Below are 17,710 nucleotides of genomic sequence, written 5' to 3'. Positions count from 1 at the left end.
GTGATCGTGACTGCCTACATTGTTCATTTTGGCATGCTTACCAACCTGCTAATTTTAGAGAAGCTCAGTACAGTGTGACGCAGTTCCCTCTCGTGTCCTACCTGAGTCTAATGACAGATTGTTTACTGTTATTTCCCAGCATGCTCAGCTGGTTGCTTGGAGTGTGTGAGTGGAGGTGAGTGTCACGTCTGTGCTGAGAGCTCCTTCCTGAAGGGTGGTCGATGCATCCCGGATTGTGGTCATGGATACTACGCTGACCGAAAAACAAGAGCCTGCCATGGTAACCTGGAATTTCTGCTTCACATATCTGATACAAAATAAGATTTCTACAGACCAAAAGAAATCTTTATACTTGGCCAGCATAATTGGTGCAGTGCTTTTAGTATGTACACATTTAAAATAATAGGTTCTATAGAGAGCCTTAAAGTGTTCTGACAGTGTTCTATAGAACCTTTAGAGGTTACCCATCAAAGGATCATTTTATGAATTTAGTTTTAATTAACTATTTTTCTTTTTCTTTTTCTTAGGGATGCACCGATATGACATTTTTGGCCAGTACCGATAACCGATAATTCTTTATATAAAAGCCGATGACCGATATATTGGCCAATAAATCTAAATAAGAGTTTTTTTTATTATTTTTGAGAGCCTGATTACAAAAACTAAAGTCTCACCATTAAAATCCATGTCCCAAGCACACAATTATAATGAAGTTCTCATTATAATGACAGACTTGCTTTCTTGCTTATACAGTTAAATACTTAACTGTATTTTCTTTTTTTAAAGTGAATGCAGTCATATTTCAAGCATTTCAAAACCATCATGGTGAACAGTGAGCAGTGAGCATCTGAAGTGTGTCAGCTGAAGGAAATAATCCATTATTTATCGGCTTTTATTGGAGCGATAACGATAACATTAAAAATGAACATGTATTGGCTGATACCGATATGGTTACTGATATATATCGTGCTTCCCTACTTTTTTTTTGTAAACAGCTTGTAAATATACTTTATGACTAGAAAAAATGAAAATAACCCATTAAACATGAAAGTATTATGCAATCATTTAAGACATTTCGCCTTTTTGACATTAAGGATTCCTAATGTCAATGTAAGAGACCTAGGATTCTATATAGAACACCATTGAACCTTTTTTCTGAGAGTAAGAGTAAATATTATATTTCCTTATATTATATTTTACATTTGTCTATTTAGTTTTTATGTTTTTTATTGAGTTATTGAAATTCTGTATGCTTTTATGACTGTAAGAGTATTTGACCATCCCATCCACTTTTGTTTCTACAGCAAACAGCCGCGCTCCATCTCTTTATATCAATGGCTCTCTGCTGGTTCCTATTGGTGGAGTTAAGCCTCTGGATCCAGCTCTCCTGTCAATTAAGGATGCAGATAGCCAATCAGAGAGCATGCTGCTCCAGCTCCTTCAACCGCCTAGTAACGGCCACCTCGTGGTCCTGGAGAATGACAGAGACAGAGCACTGGGCAGAGATGATATTTTCACCTTTACTCAGCTCAAACATAGAGCTGTGCGCTTCATTCATCATAAAGAGCAGACCAAGTGAGTGTGTGTGTAACATGGAGTGGCAGAATTAATCCTGGGTCATTTCCCCAGGATATTTGTTTGAGAAGTCATTAGAAACATATAATTCTTATTTATCAACTAGATGATATATGGAAGTCTAAAATCATTCATTTCATAGTTTACTCACTGTTTATAGTTCATGTAAAAGATTACATTTCTCATCTCCTGAAATATCACTTTAGGTGACGATTCTGTTCTTCATTCCTGCGGGATGTGGCCCATTTCTGCTTAGATAGACATATTTTAGATATTTGTTGATCTTTATACACCAAAATATCCAGAGAGATGCTGTACAGGAGTAAAACAATGTTGTATAAAAGCGGGTGTCGAGTGTGTGTGTGTTTTGAGTGATGGACTAAGTCTGAGTGTGCGCAGTCATTAGCTTTAATTACCTCGGTGAAGTTGCTGAGGCATTTGACAGGACACACACACACACCCCACAGTGACCATAAGCCGCAGCATTTGTGTTGATCACGTGTGGAAGTCAGATTGACTGCTGACCTTCAATTTTCTCTCAACTTTCTCACAGTTTATATATTTAATGGCTCATCTCACTCCCTTCAGCTCTGTGATTTAATTAACAAGTGATCTGTGTGCCCTCACACTTTCACCCCTATTTTATTCCTCATCCCTCTTTTCACAATGTATCCCCTTTTCAGTCTTTATCATTTCTCTTTAAAAGCTACTCAGTCTTTTTCTAATTTTCGTCTCTGCCGTTTGCTTCTCTGGGTCTTTTAGTCATTGTGTCATTTTCTGTTGCTTTTGTCCACTTTATACACAAACACACCTTTGTTTTTCTGTCACAATGTGAAATGGAAACTATTACATCCCATTGACTCAATAATGAGCTAATAATTTTCATTAAGACATTATTTGGTACAGTACGGTTATTTCAACAGTATGACATTATTTAATATGTTTACCAAGCCTTTAGCCTTCTTTGTGTGGACTGTTAGCTGGTCCCTACAATATAGATGATTTTAGGTTTTTAGCAAAATGTAAGAAAACCCTGACTCACCCATATTATTTATATCCTTGAATCTGCTCACAGCAGTGTAATGTCGACTTGTTTTTCAGAAGTGGGCAGTTCGTGTTAAGGGCAGCAGATCCTCAGCTGTTCTCTCAGCCTCAGACTGTTTCTGTGCAGGCGCTGTCCCAGCAGGTACACACACACACACACACACACAACTGAACCTTGTTCTTACCTCAATAAATTTGAAGAATTCTCTGAGTGAAATAACGTGTACCTGAGGTTATCTATTTGCATAAAACATGCCCAAACCGTCTCCATATTAGGGCTTTTTTGCACATCCTTTTCTTCACAGCCTTTCATCATTCTCGTCACTCACATATGTATGACACTCTCTAAAGATGCATTCTCACATCTTTAGAGAGTATGTGATGTTTGCGTACCTGTGGTTTCAGTTGTTCCAAAAAAAAATCTTAAATTTAGAATATATTTTAGTACAGAAGTTATTGGTGGATCATGATTTGTTTTAGAAAATGTTCATATGCAGATTTCACACAAATTTGAGCGCATGCACGCTTAGACCCACTGTGAGGAATCGCTTAATTATTTATTTTGTCCACCCCTTTTCCCATGCGCATGGCCAATATACAGCTTATCTGCCAGGCCTATTAATCTGCCGATATTTAGCATTTTCCCTGATTAACAAAACCCTGGAGTGAATAAGTTCGGTTTTTGTTTTTATCAACTATTATGTAAAATAACTCATTTTTATTTTATTACATTTAGCACAGCATTTCAGAATCGTTGTGTACATCTTATTTGCTTTATTATTTCACACATTTTTAGAATAATAATAAACTCATTCAAACCAACTATGTAGTGCCCAGTAAAATGGTGAACAAATTATACCTTATTATTTTATATTTTAGCCTATTTAAAGGTGTCAGTCTTTGCCTAGGTTACAGCTCTGCACATTCTGGGCATGTTCTCAACCAACTTCATGAAGTATTCAGTTGGGATGCTTTTTAAAACAATAATGTTTCAGTGTACAAGACTTGCCACTTATGCTGGACACTTGAGTTGGCCAATTGTCCTTCAATGTCTGCTTACAATAAATAAGTAAATGAATGAGTGAATGAATAAATAAATAAAAAATTAGCTTTGTAAAGAGATTCATATTTAGGTACAATTTGTCTACAAAACTATTTTTAATTTGATTAGATTTTTTGATTTGATAAACTTTATTAATCCCCAGGGGGAAATTTACATGTCACAGCAGCACAAAAATACAATGAATAAATAGAAAACATACAACAACATTCACAACAGCAACAAATCTTGTTCTCCAGTATCAATTTCTCAAATCATTATGATTAAATACAACCAAGTAAAAAGAAAATAGTCTATCATCTTGTATAACACTTGTTGTAAAATCTAATTGCGGTTGGGAAAAAAGACCTCCTAAAACGCGCCTTGTAAAAGCGTGGATGAATTAATCTTGAGCTGTAGGTACTCAAAAAAGCTTGAGATATTTCATTAAGAGGATGACAATCATGATTCATCATAGGAGAAAGTTTCCCAATCATTTTATCCTGCACTATCTCCTGTAAGGTGGGTAACACACACTCCCCATGACAGAGCCTGCCTTCTTTATAAGTTTATTTTATTCTTCTCCTTTTCCAACAGTTCCCCCTCCCCAACATGTGACAGAGTACAAAATCACAGATGAGACTACAGAGTCATAGAAGGTCTTAAGTAGTACATGACATTAGTGTTGGGATTTGAAATAGACCTTTCACAAAGACCCGCCCCTCTTAGTTACTGTTGCTACGTCCGACAAGCCATTCCGGTCTCACTCCACATGTTCTCACACAGTGAAAAATATATTGCGGAGCAAAGAGGAGACTGACAATGTGCCAACAGACAAGACAAAGCAGGCTACTTTTGGTATCAAATAAAGTCTCAGCTTTTAAATTTTTTACTTTTTATGAAATTCAAACAATAAATACTGTTTAGTGGTGCTTTAATGTGTAGGCCTCAGTTCAAGTAGCACGTGAACTGATAATCTCTTCTAGTTATAGCACAAATTAAACATGAATGAACATCAGAACTGCAAAAAGAAATCAATACACAGCATTTTTCACTGATTTTAATCTGCATTATGATTGGTCAGATCACTTGTCAATCAAATTCCGGCGAAAGGTCTCACCACTGAGCTCTTAAATTAATATTTTAAACCTTACAAAATGATTGCAATGTTTAGTTACAGTCATACGTTTACCTATTGTACATCTTTCAGAATCTGCAAGGTAATGCTCAAGAATACAACACGATGCATAGCCAGGGGTAAACTTTTGAGCAAGATGATGGTGATGTTTAAATTTTATTTTGTTTTATATGCTAATATCTTATTTAGCCTCTGAAGGGCAGGACTACATTGATTAATGAATTTTAATGAATACAGTTGTGTATGAGTCCCTCAGTTGTCACCAGTGTGAAAAGATGGATCTCACAATCATAGACACTGCTAGTAAGATATAAATATGTCAAATATGTAGAAGATGCTGGAAAAACAAAGAATGTGCAGGAGCTGGAGGATTTTTCCTCATGAACAATCATTACAAAAAAAAAACCTTTTGTGGATCATTCAGGTAATGACACACAATATTAAAATCAAGCCTATGTAATTTGTCTTGTATTTTGTGTTTGTATTTTGTCTTGTGGACTAGGCTTTTAAATATCTGTTATGTGAAAAAGCTATGATCCTTCTTATTAAAAAATAAATAAAAATAAAATTTTGGAGATTCTGCAAGGTGTATGTAAACTTATGACTAAAGTGTAAATGTAAGAAAAACCAAAATGTTGCTATGGTTATCACGTTTTCAGGTTGCTATGGTTACTATGTCAATCATCGCAATTTCATGACAGGACTAAAATTTAGCGGATTCACTCCCACATTTAAATGCAGTTATCACTCTTTATAATTTATAGTGTGAACGTAACCACTGGTCCTCTAGAAGCGTGAAAAACAAAACTATTATTTAGATCGTCAATAGCGCTCCCTTTGCCATCACTTACTTACCGCGTTCTGCACTCTCACTAAAACTCTCATCATAAACACTGAAGTTGTCCGCACTGCACAGTGAATCTCTTATTTATATTGCATATACTTTGTTGTTTATGAGGGGATTTGCGAAAGGATAAAGCTCATGCTGATTCTGAACATACATTTTGAGTGAATTCTCCGCATGGTGACTCTCTAAAACGCCTCTGATTTGCCACTGTGTTCATGCTGTGATTGGCTACAGTGATCAACGCTGAAACAACACAAGTAGTTTCATTTCGTTTTTGAATAATATTGTGTCCTCCAGTGCCCGGACTCGACTGTACTCGGAAGTTTTTCCGAGTCTAAAATGTCCGAGTCCGTTTCAAGTCTGAGTATTCATCCGAGTGCGTGACAAGTCCGAGTTCATTCAAAATTTGACTCGAGAGTCCGAGTACCCCAACTCTACATGACATAGGCCTACCCCAAAGGGATCTCAGTCGCCTTAACAAATGAATACGACTTTGACCCTTCTTATAAATTTGCATCGTATTGTCAGACCAGTTGAGCTTGTTGTTCAAATATACACCCAGATACTTGTAAGTTGTTACAATCTCAACTTCTGACTCTCTTAAATTTACTGGTACCGCTTGCTGAGGAAGTCTGCTAAAATCAACCACAATTTCCTTTGTCTTACTAGCATTTAGCCTGAGACGGTTTTTCTCACACCAGTCCTCAAAACTCTTTATTAGCTCCCTATATTCACTCTCATCATGGTCTGTTATACAGCCAACTATTGCAGAATCATCAGAAAATTTCTGGAGATGACAAGATTTAGAATTATACTGAAAATCTGATGTATAAAAAGTGAACAAAAATGGTGCTAAAACCATTCCTTGAGGGACTCCAGTGCTGCACGTCACTACTTTAGACACACAGTCCTGCATCCTCACATACTGTGGTCTATAAGAGAGATAATCAGTTATCCAATTGACCATACTCTGATGTACTCCAACATTTTCCATCTTACTTCGTAGTAGTGAAGGTTGAAGTCAAAGAATGTAATTCTGACTGTGCTATCCGGGGTCTCTAAATGACTTAAGGATTTATGCAGGAGGTAAATAAGTGCATCATCCACCCCAACACCAGTTTTATAAGCAAACTTTAGTTTATCTTTAGCACCATACAATACTGACTTTAAATGGTTTAATACCAGTCTCTCAAAAACCTTCATTAACTGTGCTGTTAAAGCAATTGGCCTATAGTGCGAGAACTCCATGGGATTTGTTAACTTAGGTACGGGTACTACACATGATGTCTTCCATAAAACAGGTAATTTTTCTAAACGCAAACTCAAATTAAAAATTTAATGAGCCACCCTGCAAATCTGATCAGCACAGGCCTTAAGAACTCTAGGATCTTCGGACCTGGAGATTTCTTCATCTTAATTCTCCTTAACTCAATTCTTACTTGTTCAACTGATATTGAAAAACCAGGAACATACAAATGGGAGAAAAGGATGAGCTTAGAGCTGGAGGTGGATGTGATGAAGAACTCCGTGTTAAACTACTTAGTGAAGAATGTTCAAAATCATTAGACCCAACATCAAATCTGTTAAAAAAATACATTTAAAATCATCTGCCCATGTCTGACCACCAGGGGCAGTGTATCTCCTTATTTTATTCTCATGTCCGGACATCACATTTAGATCTTTCCAAACCTCTCTCGTTTCACAGTCCACATACTGAGTAAACGTGGGGAGAGTATTATGTAGAGATGCTTGGTTAAAATCACCAGAGATAGTAATCAGTGATTGGGGATATTTTGACTGTATCCTAGCTGTAGCAGTATTAATATATTCACAAGCATTAGTCACATTGGCCGAAGGAGGGATATACACCGTTATCGCTATTCTCTTGGCAAATAGTACGGCCTCAGCCCCACCGCAATTAGTTCAATATCCTTATTGCACAGTTTTTCTTTAACCGTGATATGACCCGGATTGCACCAGCGTTCATTGACAAACAGTGCCAGCCCACCTCCTTTTCTCTTACAAGTCTCCGCAGCACACCTGTCTGCTTGCATAAGATGAAAGCAATCCAATTTTGCAACCGAGTCCGGCTTTCTCTCGCTCAACCAAGTCTCAGTAAGACACATAAAACTGCATTCACGATACTCCCGTTGCATCCTTGTTAGTGCCGTAAGCTCCTCCATTTTATTCCCAAGCGACCGGACATTTCCCATGATGATCCCGCGGGTTAAAATGGTTTATGTCGTCTTTTCTTCAGTCGGTTTACACCAGCTCTACACCCCCTTCTCCTCCTCCTTAGTTCCACAGGAGTCTCCATTCTAGGTACAGCTGACATCGCTGTGTGCTAAAGTGCCAATAGTTGTTCTCTTGAATAAATAATGGAGCAAAAGTTTGGTGCTCCCGATACTGTCCCCAAAGTTCCAATTAAGCCAAAATAAAAAGAATCATAATTCAATGCTTCTTGATACTCTCAAACTTAGGACCACATATAAACACATTCCTCAGACATCGATGAAGAGAATTAAAAAGATAAAAAAGGTAAAAAACTTTCAGAGCTGCTGCGACAGGCTGCCACATGCACGGCGCCATCTTGCCCACATGTGACTTTAACGGCACTTTCATCTTTAAGCATTTAAACACACCTTAAGATCAATGGTTTTTTAAGATCATGAAAAATATGAATTATATCAAGGGTGTCCAAACTTTTACTGATACATATAAAGGATGAAGTCCCTTAAGGACAGATCAGTTTTCTCAACAAATATGTTTATAACACCATTCCATTCCTACAGTCGCCATATTGCCTGAGCGACCACCTCTGTCTTATACAGTCTCTGTTTACACCCATAGTCCACATCCTTAACATAGATTGACTGCCCATTATCCTCACTCTGAGGAGGGCATTATAGCTCACACTGAACCAGCATCTCTTCCCCCTCTCTCTATCTCTCTCGCTTTCACTCCTCTGCAGCATTTTGTTACACTTTATACTGTAGATACTGCCTCCAGAGAACTGCCTGTCTCACTGACCTCCACCAGCCAAACGAACACACACACACAGAAACCTGAGCTCCCCAACAGAAATCTAATGGATGTCATTGCAACAAATAACACCCAAAATACATTCCTGCCCCTCATGGATTGATAACAGCAGCCCATGAAGTCAGAGCACTTCTTTCTGTTGAGTGAGGCAGTATCTCAAAGTGGAGAGAGAGAGAGAGAGAGAGAGAGAGAGAGAGAGAGAGAGAGAGAGAGAGAGAGAGAGAGAGAGAGAGAGAGAGAGACACTCTCTCACTGTGTGAGAGAGTGAGAGAGTGAATCTATTCCTTAGAGAAAGAGAGTAAAAATGCAATAATCCCTCCCTGGGGGGAAAGATTGTCTTTTGCAAATAAACCATTTGCTCTTGTCTTCCCTGAGTGGTGGTAAACAAATGTGGCCTGATTTTCTCCACATCTCTGTGCAACAGCAGCGTAATGAATCTTCATTAGTTTAAATTGCTTTACACAAAAAGTATATTGTTAACAAAATGCTTTGGTGCTCATTTGGACAACACTAATTCAAATCGTGCCTGCAACGTTTGTCATCTCTTTTCTTTGCCTATAACTAAAAGTGGCCAAAAATATAATTGGAAAATAAGTGTTGATGCGGAAGGATACAGAATGAAGTCATGATATACAAAGTTATGTTGGATCCTGCAGGGACTTTGAACACAAATACACACTTTAAACACTCCTAAAACAACATCCAGTATTGTCCATTTGTGTCTGTGTTAGTCCCATTTGGACCTCAAATGCACAGAAATCATCCTTCTGTTTCCCTCATTTTCATGCATCTTGTCTTTCATTTGAGCAACTCTAATCAAGCACTGATAGAATTCTCACCTCTGCGTGCCTAAATTCACAAAATAAAACTGGGAAAATACGTAGATGGAAAAAGAATACAGAATAAGGGCATTGGGGCCCCAATATTAAATTGTGAAATCTTAAATATTTTACTGATAAGATTGACTGTCTCCTCTGTGTTTCACTGAAACTGAGTTTGAATGAAATATTAATGTTATATTATACCTTCAACAGCCACCCACTGTGATCACCAACCAAATCCTGTACATTAACACTGGTGAGACAGCCGTCATCAGCAGGTCCATTCTTCACATCAGTGACCTTGATAACCCACAAGACGTTTTCATCACGGTTCTGGATCCACCTCAGCATGGTCACCTGACACACGTGCATGGTGATGTGCAGGTAACCAATTTTAAACTGGAAGACCTGGATCTTGAGCAGCTGCAGTATGTACACGATGGTTCAGAAGGAGACCAGGACAGACTTCTGCTGCAGGTCAATGATGGACACAGCTACCAGAACATCCTGTTTCACATCAGCATTGCTCAAAAGGTACGGACATGACTGGTTTTACTCTTAAAAAGATTTGCTAAGTGACAGTTCGCCTGATCAAAAAGTATTCTTTTTTTATCATACTTATGTGTAGTGCTATTCTGCTTATATAGTTTTATATTCTTTGAAATGGCATGTCCTCTGGTTTTTTAAAAATTTCAGCTAAATGTGTTTAATTTCTACATATTTCTGTAATTGGAAGGGTTTTTTTATCATTGTAAATGTGCCGTTTAAAACTAATAACTAAATACTGAATACCTTGTAATTATTTATAGGCCTATCAATGTGTCATGTTCCTTCAAGTAAGTGTGTAAAAAAAACCAGCACGCCATCAGCTCTTCTGCATTTTGGACTAAGACCAAGGTTTTTTTGGCTAATTATGGATTCCTGCACCCACCTTATGCTGAAAATCCTTGATGATTGAACCTCAGGCTACCGCTGCGTAATGTCTTGATTTATTACTTATCTTCCCTGTGACCCTACATAGGGCGAGAGGTTTAGAGAATGGATAGAGAGATGGATGGGTCTTTGTACTTCAAATTATTTAGCTGCCATTATAATTTAAGATGAGGATCACTTGCAAGGGGATCCTGTTTTGGGTTTTAAAATCTCTTCTTAAATGGTTTTAAGCTAGAAACTGCTCATTAAGGTAACAGTTGTAGGTTACCACTTTTTGCAGTGTACTGTTGGTGTCTGTTTGTGATCACATAGGGTTCAACTAATAATAATTCATAATAATAATTTTTATTTATATAGGGCCTTTCCAACACCCAAGGTCGCTTTACAAAGATAGGTTTAAGGAACAGAACCAAATAAACCTCAACAACAAAGTTCAATACACATTGTACCAAGCGCTGAAAAGTAATATACAGAGGTTGCGACTACTGTGCTCGTTGCCTCACAGGATCATATATTTAAACATTAAGGTACTAGTATGTACCCTGTAGCAAAAATATGATGTAGGTACAATTTTGCAATTTTTTTCTGACAGTGCAAGCACATTGAGACACAGTGGATCAATTCTGTGATATAGACTACTGTGCGTAAAGTGTTTTTCATGACAGGGTAAACCCCACTATCTCATACCTCTCTCCCACTATACCTACATACATAATCATCACCACCCTCTTGAAATTGCTTCTTTCTGACTATTTGACATGCCCTCAGCCTGCTGATGTCTAGACAGATAGCAGCACTTTGTTTGCTCTTTTCAATCTCTCTTCCCCCTTCCATACACAGTTATCCACACATCTCTCTGTAGTGTCATCCGATTACACCTGCCTTGTTCCCTGCTGCAACCTCTTATCTCCCATCCTAAGCAGCTTTTGACAAATGGAAGCCCTATTTCAGGGTAAATACTCTGTTTTCTGATCAATAGCACATCGTTTTTACTGGTAGGATAGCAGCAAGTTATACTGGGCAGAATCACACGAAGGCCTCATTAAGATCTTTTGCAATCACGTAAGTGTCATTGGATCTCATTCATGAAACACGAGCAGAACGAATTTTTGTGTAAATCGTGTGTAAAGTGGTTCTGGTGTAAATTTTCGGATTCATTAAAATGTTCGTATTTTCCAAATGTTAGTTGGTACGAAATAAATCTACACCTGCTCCCAGCCCCGCGTAAATAGTGCGTTTAACATCCGAACGTTTTGCTCATTAATAAGGCTGCATTTTAATTCACCTTAATCGGGTACATATTTACACAGCATTTAAAAAAAAAAATTATATATAGTAATTACATACGGTTTTTCTTTTTACTTTTATTATGAGAGCCAGTAATAGCATCTGCAAACGGAACACAAGTCCGCAAGTCACAAGTGTTGCAGTCAAGCTTCATGTCGAACCATTTTGTTTTCACTTCTGAGACTGTTCGATTAACAGATGAAACTCCATTAACTGCATCTGTAATATGCTGGCAATCCTTCGTTTGGTGTCATAATATGATGCCCATTTAAAGTTGTCAGTCGGATTTAATGGGCGGGATTTATGGTAATTGAGAATGAGCATGCACGTGCGTCCCATTTACGACTGATTGGAATTCATTAACACACACACACACATTTCACTATCACATCTGACGTTTACGAAGTATTTGTGAATCAGGAGAAGAGTTTTCGGGAAGGTCTCTTTACGCGCAAATCACTCACATATTTACTCGTATATTTACGAATGTTTCATGAATGAGACCCATTGAGTCAGTGGAAAGGTCAAATTACATCCACAACACAAGGAGCTAAGAGCCAAAGTCACTGATCTCAAAAGATTCATAATGTGGATTTCTGCAATGAAGACAAAAAGGGATAAATGAGGAAGCTGACTTTCAATTAGCCTTTTGAAGAGAAGTTCTTTGGCATTTGTAGTACCTGATCCATGTAATTGGTCAGCACTGGTGAATGATCCTTGGTTTAATGTAGTCTGGAGACCTCAAATACCTGCACTATCCACACTTTGATCTCTAAATCGAGAGAAAGTTAGAGAAAGAAAGAAAATATTTCCAGGTATCAACTTCACTGTACAAGATGTTTTGTCAGGGAAAAAATGTTTCATTTTGATGTGTAACATCAAAATTAATTGGTTGTATTCTAGTGTTATGTAATATGAATGAATCGACAGTAGTTTACTTTAAAGTCATCTTTAAGGGTCATATCAGGTAGAAATGCACTACATGAAATGCAGCAAAAATCTCATAAGGGAGAGTTTATAATTTTGACCCATGAGTGAACTCTTCCGTGAAAACCTTGCCTTATAAATCCATCCCGCTCTCAGAGAGGTGATCAGGATCAGCAGGAAGGTGGTGGAAGGGTGCCAAGGTGTTTCCTTTGTGAATCAGAGCTTTCATCTCTCCACATCCTTGAAAGTCTTTGATTATCTGTGAAGCAGATGATCTTATTCACCACAATGAGCTCCTCAGCTAGTCTTGGGATGTTCAGAGCCCACTCAGGATCTAAAGATTCCTTGCATAGGAAGTGTAGCCTTGATGTTTCTCAATGTAAAATGCAAGGATCTTTCTGAAGGATAATGTAACACTAATGACTGGAATAATGGATGCTAAAAATTCAGCTTTGCCATCACAGGAATAAAATACATTTTAAAACATTTAAAAAGAAAACAGTTATTTTAAATTGTAATAGTATCTCACAACATTACTGTTTTACTGTATTTTGGTCAAATAAATGCAGCCTTGGTGAACTTATGAGATTTCTTTCAAAAACATTTGAACAGTTACTTTTGAACAGTAGTGTATAAACTATTACTTTATTATGAGGTACTTTACATGCTTTTATAAGCTGAAATAAACATACCATTAATGGTGCATTATGGCTTCTCTTTAGGTTGGATTGACTCCTCATCTGCGTTCAGTGCCTAAGACCTGGGTGAGGGAGGGAGGAATGGTACAGCTGTCTAAAAAGTGTCTCAATGCTCAGTTCCAAGGAGCCAGTGACTCTGAAATCCTGTACACCATTTATTCTGAGAGTGGACAGCCCAAACACGGTATCATCATCATCATTATCATTATCGGACTCTAGAATTCCTTACTCTATGTCTGTCTTTCTTTCTGAACTCAATTCAGTGCCATGAACTACAGTAAAATGCTTCTTTCTAAAGGAAACTTGTGTGTGTCTAGGAGAAATCGTGCTGGTGTCTATGCCCGCCGATGGTCCTGTGGAAGCATGGCAGTCTTTCCCAGATGGTCAGGACACCACACCCACCAGCTCATTTACACAGCAAGATGTTAATGAAGGAACTGTCTGGTACAGACACTATGGTTCTGGAACACAGAGAGACACTTTTCAGTTTCAGGTGAGACACACTGCGCAATAAATTTAACCCAAGGCATATACTGTCAGTTCAGCAAGAGCCCTGCGGCTCAGATTGTAGAATCAAAGGTTAACATCTGGCTGTGTTCATGTTTTAATCTGTATATGTACTGCTCTGTTTCACATATTTTACACATATATAAATTAAAAATAAAAACAATTTGATATTTGATATTAATACAATTTGGATCCAATTTTGATGCTCTTCACATAAGTAAATTTTACTGCAATCATTTATATTTGAGAGTCACTATACAAAAGGGCACATTGTGTTGATATGAATTAAGATTGCTCAGGAGATGTTACTTTTTATGCACATTTATCCACTGCCGGTCAAAGGTTTGGATTTTTTGGGGTGGCTGGGTGTTTTTTTTTTTTTTTTTTTTTTAAAGAAATGAATACTTTCATTTAGCAATAATTTATTAGATTGATCAGAAGTGACCAGAAAGTCTTTTACATTGTTTCAAAAATATATATATTCAAATAAATGCTGTTCTTTTAAACTTTATGCTAGAAATTCAGCTTTGCCATCACAGGAATAACATGTTAAAATATATTAAAATATAAATCTTTTAAATTGTAAAAGTAAAACTAAATTGTAATAATATTTCACGATATTACAGTTTTTACTGTATTTAGTGGGGGGGAATTAGCCTTGTAAGAATAATAATAAAAAAACTACCAACCTCTAACTTTTGAATGGTAGTGTACCTTTCTTTCTTTCTCTCTCACACACCCAATATCAGACTTTTAGATCAGCGTATCTCCTGTTACAAGTGATGCACAAAGCGAACACAAACCTCTTAGGAAGATAAACACATTGTTCCCGTCTCTCGCACTATTGGACTATTTTCTCCATTTTACTTCAGTTCTGCTTCACACTCTTCTTAGGCCAATTTGTCCATCTGTCCTACTTCTCCTTCACCAGCCTCACTGCATTACTTCGGTATAAATGAGCTAATTTGTCTTCAAATCCAGTTTCAAATCAGTGTAAGCAGCGTTAAAGGACATTCAATCACAGTTAATTCATCAGCTTAAACCCCTAATGACTCTTGACACAACAGTGTTTTCGTCCTCCTGCAGAAAATTGCTTTCCCGTCTTGTTTGTTCTTTTCTCTTCTCATCTTGCCTGAGGCTGCACCCTGTGCCACAGACTTCATTAAACAAGATTTTAGCTTTAATGGTTCAACACGGTTTAATTTATGTCCTCAGGGGTGTTTGTGTGATCATGAAGTAAACCCCCTCCCCCCCCCCCCCAATTCAACCAAATTTAATTTCCACACGGACATTTTTTTTTTCACAAAAATTTTAAAATAAATAAATTCTAGTGGAAACACACATGTGCACTGTGGTATTTGTTTAGTTCATAAATGTTTGTTCATGCGTGGGTACTTTTGTTGACAGGTTTCAAGTGAGGTTTATCCAGAGACTCTGAGTGATAAGCAGACCTTCACTATAGGAGTGATGCCTCAAAGCCCCGGCATGCCTCAGATCTCACCTGGAGCCGATCTGCAGATTACTGTAAGATTCAAACAGCAGGACAAAATTAAGACTAAATTATTCTCTATCTAGTTAAATAGGAGTTAAAATTCAGTGTATCCAGACTTTGAAACTGCTGCTGCTTTTTTTTTATTTTTTGTTTACTTATATTCCTGGTTAGTCAAATGTTTTTATGTTTTTGTTTTTTCACTTAAAACACCTTGCCAGTTAAACGGGGAGAAAAGCTTAAGGTCGATATGATTATTTTCTTTTTGGCCAAAAAATTTCTACTTCTGTTTAGCAAGGACACATTAAATTGATCAAAATTGACAGTAAAAACTTGCACATTGTTAAAAAAAAAAAAAAAAAGTCTGTTCTTAAATGCTGTTCTTTTGAACTTTCTTTTCATCAAAGAATCCTAGGAGGAAAATGCATCACAAAGCATTTCTATATTGATAATAATAAGAAATGTTTCTTGACCACCAAATCAGCATAATATAATGGTTTCTGAATGATCATGTGACACTGAAGACTGGAGTAATGACTGCTGAAAATTCAGCATGAATAAATTACATTTTAAATGTAATAGAATATGGTTTTAGTTGTAATACTATTGAATAAATATCAAATAAATGCAGTCTTGGTAAGCATATGACAGTTGACTGCAAACAAAGACTGTCTTAATCAGTGTAAATTTTTTTGGCTGTGTGTGTGTGCAGGCTCTGGAAGATCGCGTGACTGTGATATCTCCCTCTGCTCTCTCCTTCACTGACTCTGAGACGCCCAGCGACAAGCTTGTCTACAACATCACCAAAGCACTCACCTCAGGCCATGGTAACTAAACCTCTATTATTGTCATAGGGGTGAGGGGAAGGACACTCATAGGCATAATGGAAGCCTGATAGTTTTGTTTTGTTCTTCTTTTTGTACCATTAAATAAAGAGTACATGATTTCAAAGGTGGAACTTGCCAAGGGTACGGTACTTGTGAGAAGCTTCATTTGTGGTTCTATAATATGTTTCATATCCTTTCATGGATTAGTTGTTTTATCTGGATTAAATTACAATTATTAATAGAATGGTCATCATGAACCTTCTCTTACGTTTAAAAAAATGGTGGAAAAAGATTGTGATGCACCCAAATGGCTTAGCTCATGGATAATAATTCAGTTTTACATAAATAATCTTTATCCCACAATCTCTCTTTCATTATTTCTGAGCTTCTAATATTGGATTGATTGTCTTATTAATATGAACATGATGATGTCACTATCCTCTTTCAGGTGCGCTGGAGCACAGGGACAGACCTTACCATCATGTGCGCCTCTTCACCCAGGCTGATGTAGACAGTGGCAAAATTATCTACAGACCCCCACAAGCACCGTCCCACCTTCAGGAACTTTATCAGTACTCATTTACAGGTTAGTTTTTACTTTACTACATAAGAATTTTTTTTTTTTTTTTTTTTTTTTTGAGTACCAAATCAGTATATTTGGATGATTTCTGAGTGATCATATGACAACAAAGACGGCAGTGAATATTCAGCTTTAACATCACAGGAATAAAATAAAATAAAATAAAATAAAAAAAGGTGTAAATATTTTGCGATATTGCTGTTATTTTTTGATCACATAAATGCAGCTTTGTTGAGCATAAGAGACTAAACATTTTAATATGTTTAGTGTAGTGTAATAGGTTTTAATACAACTCAAATTCATTCATTGACAGTTCTGTTATTCATTCAACTAGAAAACTGAGTCCCAAAACAGTTTTAATTGGGTTTTTTTTTTTTTTTTTTTTTTTTTTTACAGTGTTCTATGAATGTAACAAGCATGCAATACTAGCATGACACGCTCATTAATTTGAAATGCGTATAGTTTGTATGGGAAGTTAATTAGCAAATATGTCAGCGCACTTTTTATTTATTACTACTCTGATGCCAATTGTTGCTTCTGAGCAGTCAAACCCAACGGCTGAGGCATTGTTAGCGATGCATTTGTCGTAAAACTCCCCTCTTCTGCATAAATATTTAAATATGAAATAATCTCTCACCCTGCTTGCTAATTACTGTGATTTGTTAGCAGTTGTTTGTGAAAGTAACCACTAACAATCTTTCATTCCTACAGGTCTACCAGAGTCAGTGAGCCTTCATTTCACAGGTATATTATCACTTTTGACCTCTGTAACCCCCTTGTGACTCTGACTTATTCTCCCTTTCCTTACAAGCTTCCAGCAGACTCAGAATTCATTTCTTCCTCTCAAATGCCATGTACAGATCCCTCTGTGCCTCTGATCCCACATTCGCTGGTGTGTTGCTGTTATTTATTTATGGGACCTTCTCTCCCCTAAGAGGGAGTATAATTCCCTCTCT

At 37.1% G+C, this 17,710-nt stretch overlaps 1 protein-coding gene across 2 annotated transcripts in view; it reads left to right on the top strand.

Annotated features, from left to right (window-relative positions):
* Positions 1-17,710, top strand: part of fras1 (Fraser extracellular matrix complex subunit 1) — a 124,708-nt gene that overhangs the window by 76,890 nt on the left and 30,108 nt on the right. Inside the window, exons 26-35 of one of the 2 annotated variants that reach the window (XM_079871596.1) lie at positions 140-280; positions 1,305-1,575; positions 2,677-2,761; positions 9,720-10,040; positions 13,376-13,535; positions 13,669-13,844; positions 15,266-15,382; positions 16,060-16,174; positions 16,623-16,760; positions 17,466-17,498. In XM_079871596.1, coding sequence (XP_079727722.1) covers positions 140-280; positions 1,305-1,575; positions 2,677-2,761; positions 9,720-10,040; positions 13,376-13,535; positions 13,669-13,844; positions 15,266-15,382; positions 16,060-16,174; positions 16,623-16,760; positions 17,466-17,498 — 1,557 coding nt within the window. The remainder of the gene's footprint in view (positions 1-139; positions 281-1,304; positions 1,576-2,676; positions 2,762-9,719; positions 10,041-13,375; positions 13,536-13,668; positions 13,845-15,265; positions 15,383-16,059; positions 16,175-16,622; positions 16,761-17,465; positions 17,499-17,710) is intronic. The other variant, XM_079871597.1, reaches the window with a different exon arrangement.

Source organism: Squalius cephalus (assembly GCF_949319135.1).
Source record: "Squalius cephalus genome assembly, chromosome: 5".
NCBI classification, from domain to species: domain Eukaryota; kingdom Metazoa; phylum Chordata; class Actinopteri; order Cypriniformes; family Leuciscidae; genus Squalius; species Squalius cephalus.
This window is presented reverse-complemented; position numbering and strand designations above follow the sequence as displayed.